At 39.5% G+C, this 18,511-nt stretch overlaps 1 protein-coding gene across 3 annotated transcripts; it reads left to right on the top strand.

Annotated features, from left to right (window-relative positions):
- Positions 1-870: 870 nt before the first annotated feature.
- On the top strand, positions 871-18,331 carry LOC107204410 (secreted frizzled-related protein 2-like). Of its 3 annotated transcripts, XM_015627469.3 has the most exons (6): positions 871-2,009; positions 6,227-6,299; positions 14,298-14,534; positions 15,053-15,222; positions 16,110-16,202; positions 17,251-18,330. In XM_015627469.3, exons 3-6 carry the CDS (start codon positions 14,356-14,358, stop codon positions 17,559-17,561), a joined length of 753 nt encoding a protein of 250 aa, XP_015482955.1. In that variant the 5' UTR covers positions 871-2,009; positions 6,227-6,299; positions 14,298-14,355; the 3' UTR covers positions 17,562-18,330. The 3 variants fall into 3 exon arrangements, with proteins under 3 accessions (XP_015482955.1, XP_018862173.1, XP_033370179.1); XM_019006628.2 differs by lacking the exon at positions 871-2,009 and having other exon boundaries at positions 5,992-6,299; XM_033514288.1 differs by lacking the exons at positions 871-2,009; positions 6,227-6,299 and having other exon boundaries at positions 8,315-14,534; positions 17,251-18,331.
- Positions 18,332-18,511: the final 180 nt, after the last annotated feature.

The raw sequence follows: 18,511 nt of genomic DNA, 5'->3' as shown, positions 1-18,511 counted from the left end.
AAAGAAAAGTGCCTATTGAAGTTAGTGTTGATAGACCAAGTCAATGGGAAATGAAAAATGTCTCTCACTTGAAAATTCTGCCTCTACATTTTAAATGGATTTCAGCATCCTAAATTCTAGCAAATGCCTATAGTCTGGAGATAATGCAGATAGCTCAAATGTTAGTCAGACTAGGAGAGAGCATTTTTTAAATTCGAAAACTGCTTTGCATTTTCTTGCTAAAGGCCAACACTTAGTCCCACAAAGTCAAGCCCTAAAATCCTCCATTGGCTGAGCTGAACTTTTCGCTCTTTTAATTTTAACTTAGCACTGGAAAAGCAGCCAGCACACATGAGAAAGACATAAGAAAATACTGTTAGCTTTTCTAAGTAGTGAAGAAATACAGAACTCTTAAAAGTAACTGAAGACCTTCATGCATGTTAGCAAAGACAGAAGTACTGCTGTGCCAGCAAACAGCAAAGGCAACATCAAGTTGGTCAAGAAGTTTCTGTGAGGAGATTGATTTCTGCAGAAATGGTTTCAAGTGGCAGTAGGTATTATTAAAAGAACTGTTAGGTGAAAGCAGAAATACTTCACAGTGGAAGCAGCTGCTACTCCAAAGGGAGAGACAGCACTTCCTAAGTTTTTATTTGCTGTTCCTACTTGTGCTAAGCAACTCAGGTATAAGAACCCAATTCCTATTTGCCTTAAAAGAGAAATGTGAATACATTCTGCATGTACATGAAATGTGTTGTGACAAATAAAGGTTGTGAGTTTGTTTTTTTACACAATAATGGTCTTATTTTCCCCAGATGTATTTCCAGATATATAATCAGTACTGAAAATATTGTTTTTGATAAAGGGATCTGTATGAAACTAGTATTGTAGGTACATTTTATGTAATATTAGCTGCTGATACAGTTTCTTTTGGAAGCTAGTCAGATCACAGATGCTAATGTTTCTCCCATTTTCTGAACCTGGAGTTACCACAGAGCTGATCTGACTGTACTGCTGCCACCTAATTATTCTTTAAGAGCTTCTTGGATTTTACCAGACATGTCTGCTTTGTTCTGAAGGACAGGATTTTGGTTCTTAAATGGAGTTGCATTTCTCAGCTTGATTTTAAAAGCTAAAGTCAGACTGATGGTCATCAAGCATATATATATCTTTGAGTTGGACAGGGAAGTTTGAGTTAACAGAGTTCCAGTAGGATGTGTGGGGTTCACATGCTCCCTGACTATTTTAGAACAAGATTTTCCCTTTCAGTAATAGTTTTTGTCGCATTAAAGACTCACCAAATGTTGAATTTTGATAATGTGTTACTGTGAGCCAGATGTGGTTTACAACTTCCTTTCTTGATGATTTTTTTAAATAGGATGTCACTGAGGTACATGCTAATGCATCCCACATAATGTGCTCAGAAGATGCACTTTGTTCTTGATTAGGAATTACTGGGCATATGAGCTGGGTGGGATTCTTTGAGTTTCCTACTTTCTGATCTGCTGTTCAAAAGTGAATGCCAGATGCTTCTGGTCTGTTACAGCTAAGGTTCTCAAAGAATGAAGCATCTGTTAGATGCTATCATTCACTGGATCTTGGCATAAAATAGCCATGTATTCTGATGGTCCCTGCAGGGACCACAGAAAATAATAGGGGCTCAAAACACCTGCTGTCTCTGCTGATTAATTCTCCATCTCCTGCATACACTGGTGGCAACTGGTTGTTATAAGCCAAACAATACCAGAAGCAGTTTCATGCACAGCAGCACTTAAAATCTCCTCCTAAGTCTTCATAAGAATTCAGAAGCCTGAGTTGGAGAAAGATCAAGAGAGGAGGACTTCCATCATAACAGACACTCTTTGAAACTTCATGGAGTACCACTTAATGAGTAGCTCTTGTGCAGAGATCATTTGCAGCCTGTGGAATAGTAACATCTGAAAACTGCATTTTCACCTAGCAACCACCTGCAGCTCTGAGGCACGAGACTGATGGTAGCTTTTTACCTACCAGGAGCAGCATCCCACAAGGAGGTGAGTGAGGACAAGGAAAGTGTTTTAATGATTCATCATTTTTGTCTGCTGATGTTTTACTCTGTAATTGAAGTTCCTTTGTGCTTAACCTTGTTACTTTTCTAACCAGGAGTTTCCTAGTCTGTGGTCTGCTTCATGAGTAAGCAATGAGGTGCATTTCCCAGCAAAGTTAGGGTGAGCCAGGCATGCAGCTCTTACACCTTTCATTGAAGCATTTTGAATATGATGTTATCTTCGAGAAGCAAAATAGATGGCTGGTCAAACAAATGAAATGCAAGGAAAAGACTTGCTCAAGTCCTGTTTGAGAATGCTTGGTTTTGCCATGCAATGTCCTGGGCACATGTGCTCCTGGGGAGCCAATAAAGTCTTGCTGTGTTGGCATGGTGCCAGCAGCCATGAGGCTCCTGTCAGAGTGACACTTGTAATACCAACACCTAATCCACTTCAGTCTGATAGTAATGGGAAATCCACTATTTCTGTAACATTGCTTTATCACAGCTGATAACAGTAAAATTTTACTGCTTGGAAAACTATGGGCATTTAGCCCACAGGAGCCTGGGCCACAGCAGCTTTTCTTTAGGCATTTTTAAAATCCCATTTATACATGATAGTTCCTGCTGCCAAGTAGTACCACTTCGGCATGTGCCCAGACATTTATTTCGCTGTTCCTATGTAACTCCTTACATTTTTGGTTTTGAGCCAAGTTGACTTCTTTTTCATAAAAATGGTAATGCACGTCTATAAGGAGAAAAAATACAGACAAGAAACATAATCAGAAAAACATTCACTCAGGTTTTCTCTAGAGCTGTAGATCCAGCAAAGTGCTGCAGGCATGGTCCATTTACTAACTCTGATATGGCCACAGAGCCATCAATGCCTGGAAAATTGTGCTCAGCCAAACTGATGGGTGCATGTGACTGTCATCTCTTGTCTGTTGTTCTTCTGCCATGGAAGAGTAACAACGCAGCCTTTGTGAGGTAGTTGTTTGGGAAAGCCTGATGGTGAGCTCTGCTGTAAGGGTTATGGGAGCATCTGCAGGAGATCACGAAGCTTGGGCTGCTGGACTTGGGGCCAGCTCAGAGCCACTAGCCAAGGGTGGCTCCTTCTCCATAGAGACCTTGAGAGGAGGCTCCCAGGCACAGTGGGGGAAAACCCTGATGGGGGGAGCTACTTCCAGCAGAGGCTCTTGCCTTGGCCCTGGCTGAGATGCAGTTCCTCACCCCCCCACCCCACCCCGCAGCCGTGTCCCTGGGCATGGATCCCACCAAACCACTTCCACTCACAGGCTGATGTCCCAGTCTGGCCTGCTGCCATCCCCAGGGAGGTGCCCCACACCCAGGGCTGGGGCTGCCCCGCTTGCCCCCTGCCGTCTGCTCTGACCTAGATATAGTGGTTTACATTAAATTAGGGTCAAGTTGAACAGATTTGTTGGCAGTGCTCCATAATAAATGAAATGAGTACTTATTTCTGTGCCATTGGCAAAGCTACTCTAGGTTGCTGTGTGTCTCCATTTGAACTGTCATGACAGCATCATTAATGAAATTTTTCATACATGACACATTTGTGCAAAAGGTAATGATTAGATAGGAAAGAAAATTATTGCAAGAGAGTTCAGATTTCATTTAAAGAAGGAAAATATAATGCAGGAAGATTTTCTTGAAGGCATTATTAATATTGTAAATAAACAATCAAACTCATCAGAAGAGTAAAACCACAGCAGTCAGAGTATTGTGAACACTCAGAACCTAAGTCCTGCCTGCTGGCAGAGTGGGAGGGTAATTCACAAGGCACACATAAACTCTAGGTCTCATGTTGCCTTACAGACTTCAAATATGACTCCCCATATGGCTTTCAAGCATTCTGGTAATTCTTTACATTCAGATTGCTGAATTTTCAGAACAGATGTGGAACTATGGCCATACAAAAATTAGTGAATATTTGGAGACTCAATGAAACAAGTGTGATTCTCTTAATGAACAGCTCACTATAACTATAATTACTTTTTCTACTCAGTATTGCCATTGCAAGTCTTCAAAACAGAACATTAACTATGTTTCCTTACGTTTCTCAATGGGTTTTATGGCCTCTTATGCTTTATGGCTGCTTAGGGGATTTGATCACCTGGATTTGATATGATTAATGTTATGAACTTGCTGCATGTCTTCCAGCTTTTGAATTGCTTTCCATAACTAGTGTTTGGTATCATTAGAGTAATTCAAGACATAAATTATTTATGTACAGGGAAAATTCCCTTTAAGCTGTAACCTCAAATCTTAGCAGGGGGATAAGCATCACTTCCCATGAGAAAATGCTCAGGAAAGGCTGAGGAGCTGAGCTGAGCAAGCAGAGAGCATCGCTGTGTCCCACACAATGGCTTGCCTTAATGTATCAAATTCATACCAATTGATGCCTCAGGGCTCCCTTAGGGTTAATAAAATCTTCTCTAATATGGTGTTGTGACATCATCTGCTGGTCCATACATCCTTTGTGATCAGCTAGGATTTTAAATAAGACTAAATCTCTCTCATCCAGAAATGTTAGACCTTAGTAAACATGGGTATGTTCAGAAGAGTAGGGCTGGTTGTGTTACTCTACGACAAATGGTCCTTTTCTCTTGGAAAGGAGAAAAATGCAAACTTGGAAGTAGGCAGAATTTGAAGCACTAATTGCCCTCATTTTTCTGTGTTTTATCTATTCAAGAAGTATTCTCACCAAGAAAATCAAACACATCTAATCTTCAAAGAAAAAAGTAGACAGGTGAATGTCCTCACATGTGTGGCCATGGACCCAAGCTGGCTTCTCCCACCAGAGTATTGGGACAGAATTACTCTGTAAAGACTTCAGTAAGCACAGGGGCAGAAGTTGTTTGTTCCCCTTAAAGACTGGCATATGCATCTGCAGCATCCCTTGCTGACGTACCTATGGTATGGATGGGTTACCCTATGGCAGGGAAAACACCTCCTATACTGAATGGACCAAACCCAAACATTTTATAGAATGTTGTGGAAGATAATTCACCAAAAAGAGTGAAAGAATGGTCTGTGTCTCTTGGCCACCTTTGTCAGTTTTGCTCACAAAAAGGTCTGCCATAAAACACTGACATCAATAGGATGTATTCTAACACTCAGCATAAGCAAAACAGGCAGAATATTGCCTTCTAGGGTATAGTCATGGATTATGGAAATGGTCTTTGCTTTCCTTAGGTACAGAACCTGTCTGTCAGTAACTGCAGTGCCTCTGTTTCATTTTGCTAGAATGTCAGGGAGAAAAATGCTACTCAGCACTAAGAGAAACACATAGCATTTTCTCTCAAGGTTTCTAAAAGTAGTTTTCTCTCTCACCAAACAATTCAAAGATCTCCTGTCCCAGTACATTTAACATTAATAGTGCTGCAGTAGAGATGTAAATGTAACAAGGCTTATGGGGAGTGGCAATAGTTTTTATCACTTTTATCAGACAGCTGTAAGAGCAAAGGAAAAAAGCTGAGGAAACTGTCAGGTGAACGTGCGCCTTTTATGGTGTGAAACTAGAGCTGCAATCACAAATCCTTTTTCTCTGGATGCTCTAGTCTAATTTCAAAATGCTTTCCCCTCTAAACTATTTGCTCCTCTATGGTTTCCATAATGAAAGGAGCCTCCTGTGGAGACAGTTATCAGTCTTTGATCACTGCAACCAGCATGAAGCCCTTAATGCTATTTAAAGAATGAAAATGGATCCTAAGACCCAAAAAAAATCAGCCTCTCCTGTCTAACTATAAATTTATTTCTCTGATTGTACCTCCCTGAGCTTCATATACTAATTAGAAGTAAACCATAGTTTTAGAATCATTTAGGTAATATTTGATTTTGAGGTACTTCTAAATGATTGCTCTACATTTTTTCTTATTTACTCAGTTCTTCTTGTGTAGCTATTTAGGATGGATTCACACATTTCACTTCCCAGTAGCTCCACTGGAAGAAAATTGTTGCCCTGGAACGAGGTAAAGGGCTGTGAAGACCAAGTGACATAACATGTCACAGGCAGTCCTCACAGTCTGCACCCAGATTAGCAAATGGGCCCTGAAGTCTCAGACCCTCTAATCCTGGCCTGCTGGCTCAGGGGCTCTGCCCAGGTATTGAAATCCAAATAGAGTTTAATCATTAGGGTGGAGACTCTTTTATCAGTGAATTTCTCTTCGAGATAGGGTAATAGAAACCAAATGTCTTTGATGTCAACAGGCAAGTGTGCAACGAAAGACATCTGAGAGAAAAAGGACGCTACCATCTGCCCCAAGGCTCAGAAAAAGAGAAGGTAATTTTCCTTCCCTATCTTTTTGTATAGCACATTGCATCTATGCTTTCTCTTTAAAGACTGATATGTGGTTAGTTTGGCTTTTGGTTTCTGGGTTTTTAGAAATTGAATTCTCCCCTTTAGAATTTGAAGCCTTTCATGAATACCAATGGGGCTGTCCCACAAAACAGAAGGGAGGGGATGAAGTGGTTGATTCTGTAACTCTCAAGCTTGCTGTGGGAATGGTTGTGGCAATATGAATCTTCTTTTTAGGAACAACTGCTGAGGTTTTATAGATTTTGCAGGCCCTGCATCAGTGTTAGAGGAAGGCACTATGCATTCACTATTAAAGTGCATATAAAAAGATTTAGTAAGAATACAAGATGCAGAATCCACTTACATTTAGAAAACTGTTTTAGATGTCTCCTCAGACAGACAAAAAGACTTAGACAGTATTTACAGAGATACTATCCCTGCATGACAACAGAGAGAAAATCATAAAAGTTCAAATCAAAAAGTAGTGTCTGTGATGCCATTATCACATTTGAAATCTAGAGCTGCCCATGATAATCCACCTAATGCCTGGCATGGACCTGCCAGTTGTCTGCCACCATGCTGTGCTCCTGCTGTCTCTCAAATTCTTCACTCCTCACACAGAGGTGTGATTTGGCTAAACATTTGTGGTTGAAACAGGTTGCACATAAGGCCAGCTGCTTCATTCATTGAACCTTGAAAAATGTTTTAAGTTCCTTGATATATGAGGTATACTGAAAAAAGAGTAGATTAGTGGCAGCTGCAATAGCAAGTGTGTCTTTTGTGAGGATAGGAAGGTGCCTTAAAGGCTTCAAAAGGCTCCCTTTTGTGGTCATCCTTGTCCAAAATGTGTGGGTAAGGTAATACCTAAAATTGGGAGAGTGAAAAAAAATATTCACACTGTCAGTGAGTAATCCTTAGCCTCTGAGCACATGGTTCATGGTGCAGAACAGAAAATAACTATTCCCATCACATATTAGTATAGCTGTCAGCTAAAAATTGTATATCATACCCTATGAATGGACACACTGGTTTGTGAAGCAGTTACTCTTGTAATTTGTAATTGCCACAGTCAAAAATATATTTTCTCAGAGTCTCGAGAAGTTTTTGAATATTGTCAGTATACACATTAGAGTTCTGGATGCACCTACTTGTTTTGAATAGGGTTTAGTACACACCTCTGTATTTGAATTTAAAAGTTTGCAAATTTTTTTAGTTAGAAAGCAAAACATAATAAATCTCTTTCAAAACTTTGCTAACATAGAAACCTAAAGCTAGGATTTATCAAGAAAATGTATTTTCATTTTGAAATTTTAAAATTTCATTCTATAGTCTTAAAAATAATATGAATCCTGGTTTGGACAGAAATTTGTAACAACAACAAAAAAAAGGCTGCTAGAATTCTAATGATCAGAAGCCCAAATCCATGTCCAGGGTGTAACTTTGAATATTTCTTGACAAGTCTTTCGTTTCAGCAAGAACATTTGCAACAAGAACATTTGCTTTGTTTATTTAGATTTAAATATATATTCAGTGTCTGGAATAAGATTACATTTTACCATCAAGGTGTGCCAGAGAAGGTTTACACTGGATGTGAGGAAATACGTCTTCATGGAAAGAGTTATCAAATGTTGGAACAGGCTGCCCAGGGAAATGGTTGAATACATTCCCTGGGAGTATTCAAAAGACGTGTAGATGTGACATTTAGAGATGTGGTGTAGTGGGACTTTAGGTTAGGTTCATGGCTGGACTTGGTGGTCTTTTCCAACCTAAAAGATTTGATGGCTCTATGAATAATTTTATGAATCTACATTGTTCAAGAAAAAAATTATGCAAATGCCAGAGGTAATCTTGTTTAGAGAAGATTTGGCCATAGTATCTAATTCAGGTATTTGAAGCACATCTGTGTATTTGTGAAACGTTACAGAAATTATTTAAATTTTGCTTCTTCAACAAAGTATTTAGGCTGAAGTTTGCCTTTTAAACAGGGGCTTCAGGTCTGCTGCTTCCCATGGTGTTAAAGTGAATCAAGCCTGGCCTGCCATGTGTTGTGATAGCGTTTCCTGCGGGTGGCTGGGATACATAGAAGTTAAATTCGAAATACTGCCAAGCGACATGAAAGGGATGGGCTCCAGGCGTGCTGGAGTCAGCAGAGCACTCTCCCGGGGTTTTACTTGTTTAACTGATAGAGCTATCTCCAGTGGCAGCTAGAAGCCAGACACGATTTTCAAGACTTAATGTGTTTTTTTCTTATCTTGATGATCACTAGTCGGCTACAGACCACAGACAAAGAGAGAATCGGGGAGGGGGAATAGACAAGGTGACGATGTTTACTTTCTCAATGGACTACAAATGGTTGGCATGTAATGTTTACTTGTAGCCCAAACAGCTGTTTCCTTGTCTCCCTATGAAGAGTTTGAGTCTACTTGTATTCCCTTATGTTCATAGAAGTTTAGAAACACTTCAGTGAGCTCTGTGTTTAACTTCACTTTTTATTTCATTTGGAGCTGTTTGTGATAGACAACACATAACAGGGGCCTCAGCTATGATAGAAATTTGATAGAGGGAAAACCAACATCAGCCCAGTTGCCAAAAGACTGCAAAAGCTACTTGAGTCTAAAAGAGGAGCTCTTCTGTGTCAGAAATTGTGCCTGAAATACCTGATACTCCATTTGCCAAATACTCTTTCTTTCACAACATTAAATCAGAGCAAAACAAAATTGAAATCCAGTAAAATTGACTCAAGATTAAAAAGAAATATATTAGCCAAAGCAAAGGAATACCAACCAAAGAATAAAAATACCCTAAGACATTTAATTTTTTACCTGGAGGAGAGCAGAGAGGAAAGGCTATTACTGCTGGCTGTTTATGGAGGGTGCTCATCTGGTACATGATCAATAGTGTAAAACCCTAAATTCAGACAGACTGTATTTTGCTCCCACGTGAAAGCCATTATATGGAATTTGCTTACCCCTGGAGCAAAATCAACAACACTGTTGATCCTGACATGGTTTTTATGGCTGAAAAACAAAATTCACTTTCTTAACAATAACAGTGTGAGCATTTCTTTCCTATTTTCAGACACCTTGAAAGCAAACAGCTGCACACAGCATTTAACCAATGCAGTGTTCACCATAAGGCCCTGACATGCAGCACACAGGACATGGCCTAAAAGCAATTTTGTGAGTGCCACTAGTCAGTATGGGATTTCAGTTCTTCCTCTAAAATCACTTTACACAAATTGTCCTGCTCTGCATTGACAAAACACTGCTGGGCAGGACCTCCAAAAGCTGAATGGGTCAATGAACACTGATGTCAAAGCTGAGATTTGTATGCCTGCATTAGCTGCTAGCTGGTTAGCAAGTCACCTCATCTTCCTGTGTCTTTTTTTGGCCCTGACTGACTTGGCCTACTTGGAAAATGCTACTTACCCAGTTTTTGTATAGTATTCAATATCCAAAGCACAAATATTGTGCTTTGAGTGATACTCTTGGGATCTGCATGGGTATTTAGATGTCCTCTCCCCACTCTTGTAGCCCCTGAACACTTCATATTTGAACATGTTTAACTCCAGCATCCCCCCCATCATTGTTAACCAGGACAATCTGTGTGTGCAGGAGTACAGTGCAGCAGGGTGAAGGCTTCCAGGAGAAATGTGTCACTGTCAGAAACTAAATTTGGGTCACCCAAAGCATCGAATTTCTCTTTCACTGTTAATACAAACTTTCAGGTAATCAACTGACAGTAAGAAGGGCAGCACTGAGCATGCCAAAGCAGTGAGCCTGTAACAATTTCCATTGCAGATTTATAAGCAAATACAGAATTTTTGTCCTTTAAAAAAATTGAACCAATGCTAAAGCCATTGTGACAAATAAATTAATGAGGCTTTTTCAAAGGCATTCAAAGGCATCCATGACTCTCTCCTGTTTTACAGATACCATATGTGGCCTGATTATTTTTTTCATAAAGAAAAGGAAATGTTATGAAGTAATTCCTGCACTGCAGATGTTAGTCCAGCAAAGCTTTCATCAGAGCAAGGACCACCTCTCCCCTGCCTTCTTGCATGATTACAAGCTTTGATCTTAGTCTGGGAGCCTTACATCTCTGCAGTTGACTCCAGTTAAAAATTACTCCATCCAAATATTCCAACAAATGTTTAGATTAAAACCAAAAATCCCTATATCTGCAAATTTGCACTCAGCCCCCTGCTTTCTTTGAAGAAAATTTCAATCCTGTTTCTTCCTGGGCTCTGATGGGTGGCTCCTGGTTAATCTCTGTCTGTCTCCCTGGTAACAGTCAAAGGAGAGGACACAGAGGTGGGCAGGGAGCAGCCTCCAGCCACTGTTCCTCTTATCACAGTCCATCAGCAGGTGTCCCTTGCTCATATCCAGGAACAATAAATACAGCCTGTGGCTAAGGGAACCACCACACAGCTTTCTTCAGAAGTCTCAAAGAACAGTAGCTGGACTCCAGATTTTGAGATCTGTAACTGTATGCAGGCACTGCAATTGCCATGCTAGTTTGTTAAATAATTTTTTTTTTCACTTTAGTCAGTCTTTGTTCAAGCATCCTCTACAGATATATATCACTACAAACAGAAATACCTAGCCACCAGTATTTGTGCAATCTGAATGTTTAGCTAGTGTGGCAACAGGAAAACAGTTTACTGTGTTCACAAAATCAATCTGTGTGTATATTTGCTTGATGTGTTTTCCCTACCATGAAGTGAGCAGCTGAGTGTTTGCAAAAAAAAGGAGAATCTATGGCACACAACATGGGTGCCACAGGTTATGCTTCTGCCAACATCTGCTGAACTTTAGCACTCCCCAACCAATGGCAATCTACTCTGCATGTTCACTTTTAATAACTGTTCTGCAAGACTCCTGCTAAAAAATAAAATTATAAAGGCTTGCTGTCAAACCAAGTTCAAAGGTAACATCTGCTCATGAAGAACATCAAAATAATTGATTCAGGCAATCAATTATTGAACAGAAGCACTGTCTCTTACTTAAAAGTGTCCCAGGAGTGTAGTGAAAAGAATGTCAAATTGATAAATTCCTTAATAAAATATGACACTGAAAATAGCACAGGGTAAGGAATTTGACCCACTTGAATCAAGTCAACTTGAATTCCAGAAAGGAATCAGAAGCTCCCGTAAATGATTCTCTTTCCTGACAGAAGATGCCTATCAAAAATTACTGAATTATGGATAATAATCTCATTTCAGAGCCACCCTTGGACCCAGTACAGCCACGGGTGTCCAGCAAAGGCATTTAGACACATTTCTTCTCTTGAAACTGGTAACAATTCTTCAGCCCTTGAGCCTACCAAAAGTTAGCTCTCCAAAAATAAAGTATCAAAAGGTAGTTGGATGTCTCTGAGAGGCTAAAAGAAACTTTAAAGCACAGCCCTGCAGTGGCTCATAAATGACCTCCTCCATGGGAAGCCTGGCAGGAAACTGTCTCCGAGATATACATTTATTTCTAAGACAGTTCCTATGGAGACTAAGTCTGCCAGGATAGGTATCAGCTCTTATTAGATCATCTTTGTCTCATACACTCTTGTTATGCTTGCTTCTGTTCTGTCCATCAGTTGTGATGCAGGGGACTTCTCAAATGAGCTCCACTGGCTCACAAGCCAGCACACAAGGTTTTGGGTACAGCCAGAGCTCAGCCCAGCACAGGCCTGCCATGGGCTGGTTTAAGGCACTGGGAAGGGGCACAGCAGCCCTCCTCCTGCAGAGCAGCACCAAGGGCACAGCTAGAAACTCAGCAACCCCTCATTAGCTGGAGTAACAACATTGAGTCAGGTTTCAGGATGAATCAGGTTTTCTTGTAGGTTGTGAGACAGTCACTGAGAAAAACACAGAGAAAAACATCTAAATAATTGAGAGACCAAACACCCTTTCTTACTCTATGACCATTTAGAAATCTGCATGTAATACCATGTTCCACATGCAAGAGAAAGGTTTCTTTCACCAGAGATCTTGCCACCTAATTCTAGAGAGCAATCAGATGAGAGAAGTGTTACAGAAGAATATCATTGGAGTCAGAGAGGAATTTGATTAATTTCATAAAATTACAAGATGAAGGGCTGTGCAGTTGGCTCAGCTTGGACCTGCCTCTCCTTGGGTTAAGCAACTTCGTGAAGTTGTTTCACTGCAAGAGCATCTGTGTGAAAATGTGGCCTGCAGACACACTTGCATAGATTTAGCAAGGATAAGACTTTTACTGAAGGCTCTAACTTCTTAAGAAATACATGGAGCACCTGTCAAAGGGAAGCCATCATGAGGCCTAAGGCAGCCTGGTTAGATATTCAGTTCCTCTGCTTTGAGATGGGATAACGGATGTAGAAAAACCACATTTGCTGGGAAAAAACACCATTCTGGCAACAAAGCATGACAGGAAAAACTGGCCATCGTTTTAAATACATTTTTAGTTCCTGGGACCTTGCAAACTGCCATTTTTTTCTACTTATTTAAACAGATACTGTAATTTTACTTGTAGCTTAGAGTAAGGAAGGCCGCTAAGGAGGAACAATAGGGGGTTGTTTTTGGTTTCAAAGATGCTAAGATTAGTAACCTAATCTTTAAGTATAAACATGTAAATTATATGTGATGCATTGTCTAAGTCTCTATATCTCAGTATAAGCACATAAACTACAGTTTCTGAAGAAATGTATTTCAATCAAGCATCAGTAACACTAGATGATACACTATTATGAACATACTTATTTTAGCTTAATATCCAAGATATATTTTACAGTAGATTGACCTACAAATTATTAATAGCTAAACATTTCTGCTAATAAATAATGTAACCAGATGTGGAAATAAAAAATTAACACCTATAACTAATTGGAAAAAAATATTTTCATCAAATAAAAAAAAATCTCCACAAAATGCTTTGTTTAGATCTTCAGCTTTTAAAACTCATAATCTGACTTTTCATAATAGGTGAGCTACGCATTATTCAGATCCTCTTCATCTTAACTGGTTCCCAGCTTCTCTATAGCGAAGAGCTGTACACAGTGATAATACCATTTCTGTGCTATGAACAGAAAAAGTACACATCTGTTATGATGATACACTTTGATACTTTATACACTTTGCTTTGATACACTTCAACATAATTATAACTTATTAATAAATAGTTGAAATTATGCATTATTTGAGCATGTTTAAATGTAGATGGCTTCATACAAAATAATAAAAATGTGTAACTGCTTTTTTCCTGAATAAATACTGATAGTCAGAACAGTGCTACAAATTCAATTCTGTATTTTCAGGTGTCTATTAAAATTTATAGAAGTTGGGCCTTTAGCATATCACAGAATAGGAATCCAAATTTCCAGTCAAAATACTTGGTTAATAGCAGACGTCTGTCTCTTTTATAGTGCTTGACAAAAGAAAGTGTCTCTTCTACATTGTAAAACAGTGGAAAAGACATGAGCCATTAGCACAAGCACAACATTTTCACTTGATAAGTCAATCTGGGCTGGCTTTTTCTGTCATGTCAGCAGTGTCTGAAAACAAAGGAGACACAGATGCCCCAGGAGACAGCATGTCTGCCCAACCCTGTTTCTGGGGGATCTCTTAATTTGTTTTTGAAAGAACAGAGTGAACCTTCCAGGTGCCAAAATTTAATATGCTACATAGCATGCTGCAGCCACTGACACCATGGGACATGTGAAAGGCTGTTCCAAGTCAGTGTCCTAGGAGAACATACATCTATAAGTTTTCTCCACCTCCCTGGCTGTCACAACAATCCCTTGATTAGGCAATAAGACCTGGTCTTGTCTAGAGTGATTTGATAAGCAGTTGATAACCAGCAGTTCATTAAGCTCTGGGGATATATAAGCCACAAGGTTTTCAGCATGCCTCTGCACTTGAGTGGTTTGACAGCTCCCTGTTCAGCAGCCCAGGAGTCACTGGAAGATGTTATTGACTGCAAAAATCCTTGTTTTTGCCATGAATGGTTTCCTAAGAGTGGCTACAGGCTTGGACATTGGATTATCCACGAAATGCATAGCAATACCCAAGGAGATGGGCATGTGTCACAAGATTGGATACTCTGAAATGAGACTTCCCAACCTGATGGGACACACAAGCATGGCAGAGGTTATCCTAAAATCCACCACCTGGCAGCACCTTGTACACACAGACTGTCACCCTCACGTGAGGACATTCCTGTGCTCCCTGTTTGCACCCATCTGTTTAGATACGTAAGTATCATGCACAATACAAAATGCCAGCCTTTATTTGCTAGAACAGGAATTAAATCAAATATATGTTTATCATAATCTAAAGGTGATCTCCCTTTTTCTGTAGTAATTCTGTTAGCTTTTTTGTATTCATCAGAAAAAAAAGTAACTCATTCAATTTCTGTTTGCCTTGGGAACATGAATGGTGTTGTCAAAGGATATAATGTTTTATTTTGTTACAGTTGAACTTTAGTCTTATTCATTTGGGGTTGAAGCGCCTACAGGGAATAGAATAAGGCTCATACTGAAGCTTTTCTCAGGCTGTCATAAACAGGATTTTTAAATCATAACTAAATATTGTAAGCTCAGTCCATACACAGACCGCTTGCATAATTTGCAAAGCTGCTGCTTCTGGAATTATATTATTATTGAAGGATGTTAAATGTCAGCAAAGACTATGTACTTTGCACAGGAATCACTGTTGCAATAGTTTCTTTTATCACTGAGCTGACTCTGCCCGGTATTTCCTCCGACAACAGGTTCATCCATCCTTGCAGGAGTATGTGTGCTGCTGTCCGGGACAGCTGTGCCCCCGTGCTCCTCTGCCATGGGCACCCCTGGCCTGCCAGCCTGGACTGCGACCGATTCCCTGGAGACGAGGACATGTGCCTGGCACCTCTTACCAAGGACAATAAATATTTGCACAAAGGTAGCTCGAGGATGGTGGAGGGGAGGGTGGCCAAATGCTGTGTTCCCAGGCATCAAGGAATTCCAGGGGACACTGTTTCCAGGCATTCTGTGATTCTGTAAATGCAGTCAAGTCTACCTTTACTGCTTCACGTATTTGTGCAGAGGGGTGACAGATGCCAGTGCTGGCAGTGCGAGCTGCAGCAGACCTCCTGTGCTGTCAGTCAGCAGTGCAGCAGGCCATGCTGTGATAGTGGAGGAGGCACCACCCTGCACAGCTGTGGGCAGTGCCATACACACTGCAGCACGCTGTGTTTGAATTGTTTTGAGGTCTCTTTATAGACTTACCAATGGCCCTTATCACAGGTGAATTTATGTATACAAGTTGGTTCTCAGATCAGCTTAGGAAAATTGGGATGATTTTATCTATTTTTTCTTAAAGAAACATGAGCTATCTTGGCATTAATGTTCAAATTTTCAAATGCACTCACATTTGCTAATTTTATGGAAAAGAGTAAGATTAAGTTGCTGCTAGCACACCCAAATTCATATATATTCACAGGCTTGGCACAGCTGAACTCAGAGTGACTGACAGAATCAGCCACCTAACCCCTTACCACCTACTGTAGTTGTGTTAAAAATTATACTGTATTTGTTACTTTATTTGTTGCTGAAAATTGATCTTGTCGGTCTGAACAAGTGCTGAATGTGCATGGGAAATGAAATGCCTTTTCATCTCTAGCCTTGTTTTCAGGAAGTGTGTTGACTTTTTACCTATTATTACCAGCCCTGTATTTGTATTTTGTCTGTCATCCCAGTGGTTAAACAGTGGGTTCTCAGCTTTGAGAGCAGAAAAATAAAACAAATTATTCCATAAGATAACAATGAGACTTTGTAATTTCTTATCAGTCCTACCAAAGCCTACCTGCCAGACCTGCCCAACAGTGGAGGAATTCTTTACACACAAAAGAGTTCTTGAAGTTTTCTGTGACAGTAACTTTGGTAAGTCCTTGCTAATGTACCTGGTGTTAAAGAGACTAACTCTTCTTCTAAATGCTTTAAAAGTAGGATTACAATTAGTGACAGTTTTTGCAGGGATTTCAAAGGATTAAGAGTTTGGCTGCTAACTTAGCTTTAGGTTGATTTTCAGAATAAATTCTTTCTAATCTAAATATAAGGAGAATTTATTGTGCATGAAAGATTTACTAATGATCTAGTTTCCAACCAAATAGCTGGTCTAGTTGGGTACAGCATGCTTTATGTAAAATATTTCTGTCAAAAGCAGCCAAATAAGCAAGTTTGCTTTTTATTAGCATTTAAATTGAAAGTAAAGCTTTGATGTTATACCAGTATATGGTGTATCTTCACTACTTTTGTGAACAAGTTTTTTGTGATACCTAATTTACTCAGAAGGAGACTCAGAAAATCATATCAGTAAAAGGAATTCTTACCTCCTGTTGTCTTATTGGAGTGATGAGTGGAGTTTGCCCTAGAGACTTCTTGGAAAGCCCTTTGATAGCTGGTGCAAAGACTTTCAGTGACTTTAGCAAGCATTAGATGAAGAAATGCAGACAAATGTCATGCTAAAAAGTATTGATGGAGTCCAGTGGGGTAGGTAGATGACTATAATGAAAAGGGAATGTCTAAAAGAGTGGTATCAGCAAGCTGTTTTTGCCTAGGCATTCTACACATGGACTAGGCGAATTTCAGGATAATTGCTTGGGCAGTTGCTGGGCAGTTTTGTGATACAAGAACAAGACCAACAGCTTACCAGATGAAATTACCCAAACTCTGACATTACATGGTGATGGTAAAGATAAATTACTCATATTTTTTTCCTAGTCACCTAATTCAATTGGAAAAAACCCCTTTACTACATAAAATTTATTTTTCAAAAATGTTTTAAACTTCTGCTGGAAAAGGCCTCACCATATTCTGTCAGCATAAGTTATGATGACATTTTAAAAGAATTATCCTGTTTTCACTGGTACTGTTTCTTATTGCATTTGAGTAATGGTCTGACTTGCATTTCCTTTTGCTTTTTCCTTAGCAGTGAAAGTAAAGCTGTCCAAGAAGAGAACAGCATTTGAGGACCAAGAGTATAACATTGAATGCCAGGTGGAATTCATTACCCAGGGCTCACTCTTGCCCTACGAAACTCAGAGTATGATACAACAGTGGCTGCTAATTAATGAAAAATGTATAGAGAGGATGACTCCAACCCACCGTCCCATGGTGTATCTCCTTGTGGGGAATATTGAGGAAGGCATCATTTTAGTAAAACAGGTTTATCGCTGGCAGAGGAAGGACTCCCAGCTGACTTTGGCCACCCAGAAGTGGAGATACCATAAATGCTTGTAAATATTTATCATATTATTTGTAAAAAGATGATTGTGCTTCTCATGCCAAACCTATCTTGTAAATAGGAATGTATTATAAGTTCAATATAAAGCTTTAATTTCCTTTTAAATTGTATTGTAAGCTGAACTCAAACCCCAGTGTTATCAGGCTTCCTTTTGGTAGTGTTACAGCTACTCTTGTCCAGTTTGAACTTCAACAGCTATGGATAAATGTTTCTTTGAGTTATGATTTTAAAAAATTGTAATATGTGAAAAAACCAGCATAAACCATTTTCAAATCCAGCTGACTACTTTTAATGTATTTGTCTATACCACCCACTCTACCATTTTCTCCAGTTACCTAAACTTTCCCTTGTCTAATGTTTCATGAATACTCATCGTCTCCCCTCGGAGTATTTTGAAAGGAGGCCGCCCTCTGCTGGTCGCTTTTGCAGGAATCAGAGTGGAATAAAGAGAAGAATAAATAATTAAACACGGTATGATTGGCCCCAGACGCAAGAAGACTTGGTTACTGGGTGTCATAAATCAGATCCCTGTTACTGAAAAGTCCTTTTTAGTTTTTCAGACGCATTACAAAATTTAGTTTATAAAATTTACCCGTTCTCCAAATGGTCTGCAGGGAGCTAATGGAGTCAAAATATTAAAAAAAAATAAAATATCACAGTAGGCGCATGATTACCATCCTCATGGTCAGTGCAATACACTGGTGTGTATAGACTACTTGAAGATGGACAGAACTTGACTTAATTTTAGTTTTATAAATGTGTATAATAAATATAAATGTGTAAAACAAACACAGTTACAGATGGTAATACATAAATTAGAAACAATTTCAATAATACAGTGTCAAATATTTTATTTTCTTGAAACAAATACGGGGAAAGTTCATGGGCAGTAGATTTCTACAATTCGCACCTGTAATGATCTGGGTTTCGGATACATTCCCCAAAA

This window comes from Parus major, chromosome 1A (genome assembly GCF_001522545.3).
Source record: "Parus major isolate Abel chromosome 1A, Parus_major1.1, whole genome shotgun sequence".
Classification (NCBI taxonomy): domain Eukaryota; kingdom Metazoa; phylum Chordata; class Aves; order Passeriformes; family Paridae; genus Parus; species Parus major.
This window is presented reverse-complemented; position numbering and strand designations above follow the sequence as displayed.

Bases quoted from the DNA above. Each gene is read 5' to 3' on its own strand.
- LOC107204410 (XM_033514288.1), top strand. From the start codon at position 14,248: ATGTTATTGACTGCAAAAATCCTTGTTTTTGCCATGAATGGTTTCCTA. The intron at 15,223-16,109 runs GTAGCTCGAGGA...ATTTCTTATCAG, and splicing joins CAATAAATATTTGCACAAAG to TCCTACCAAAGCCTACCTGC. The intron at 16,203-17,250 runs GTAAGTCCTTGC...CTTTTTCCTTAG, and splicing joins TTTCTGTGACAGTAACTTTG to CAGTGAAAGTAAAGCTGTCC.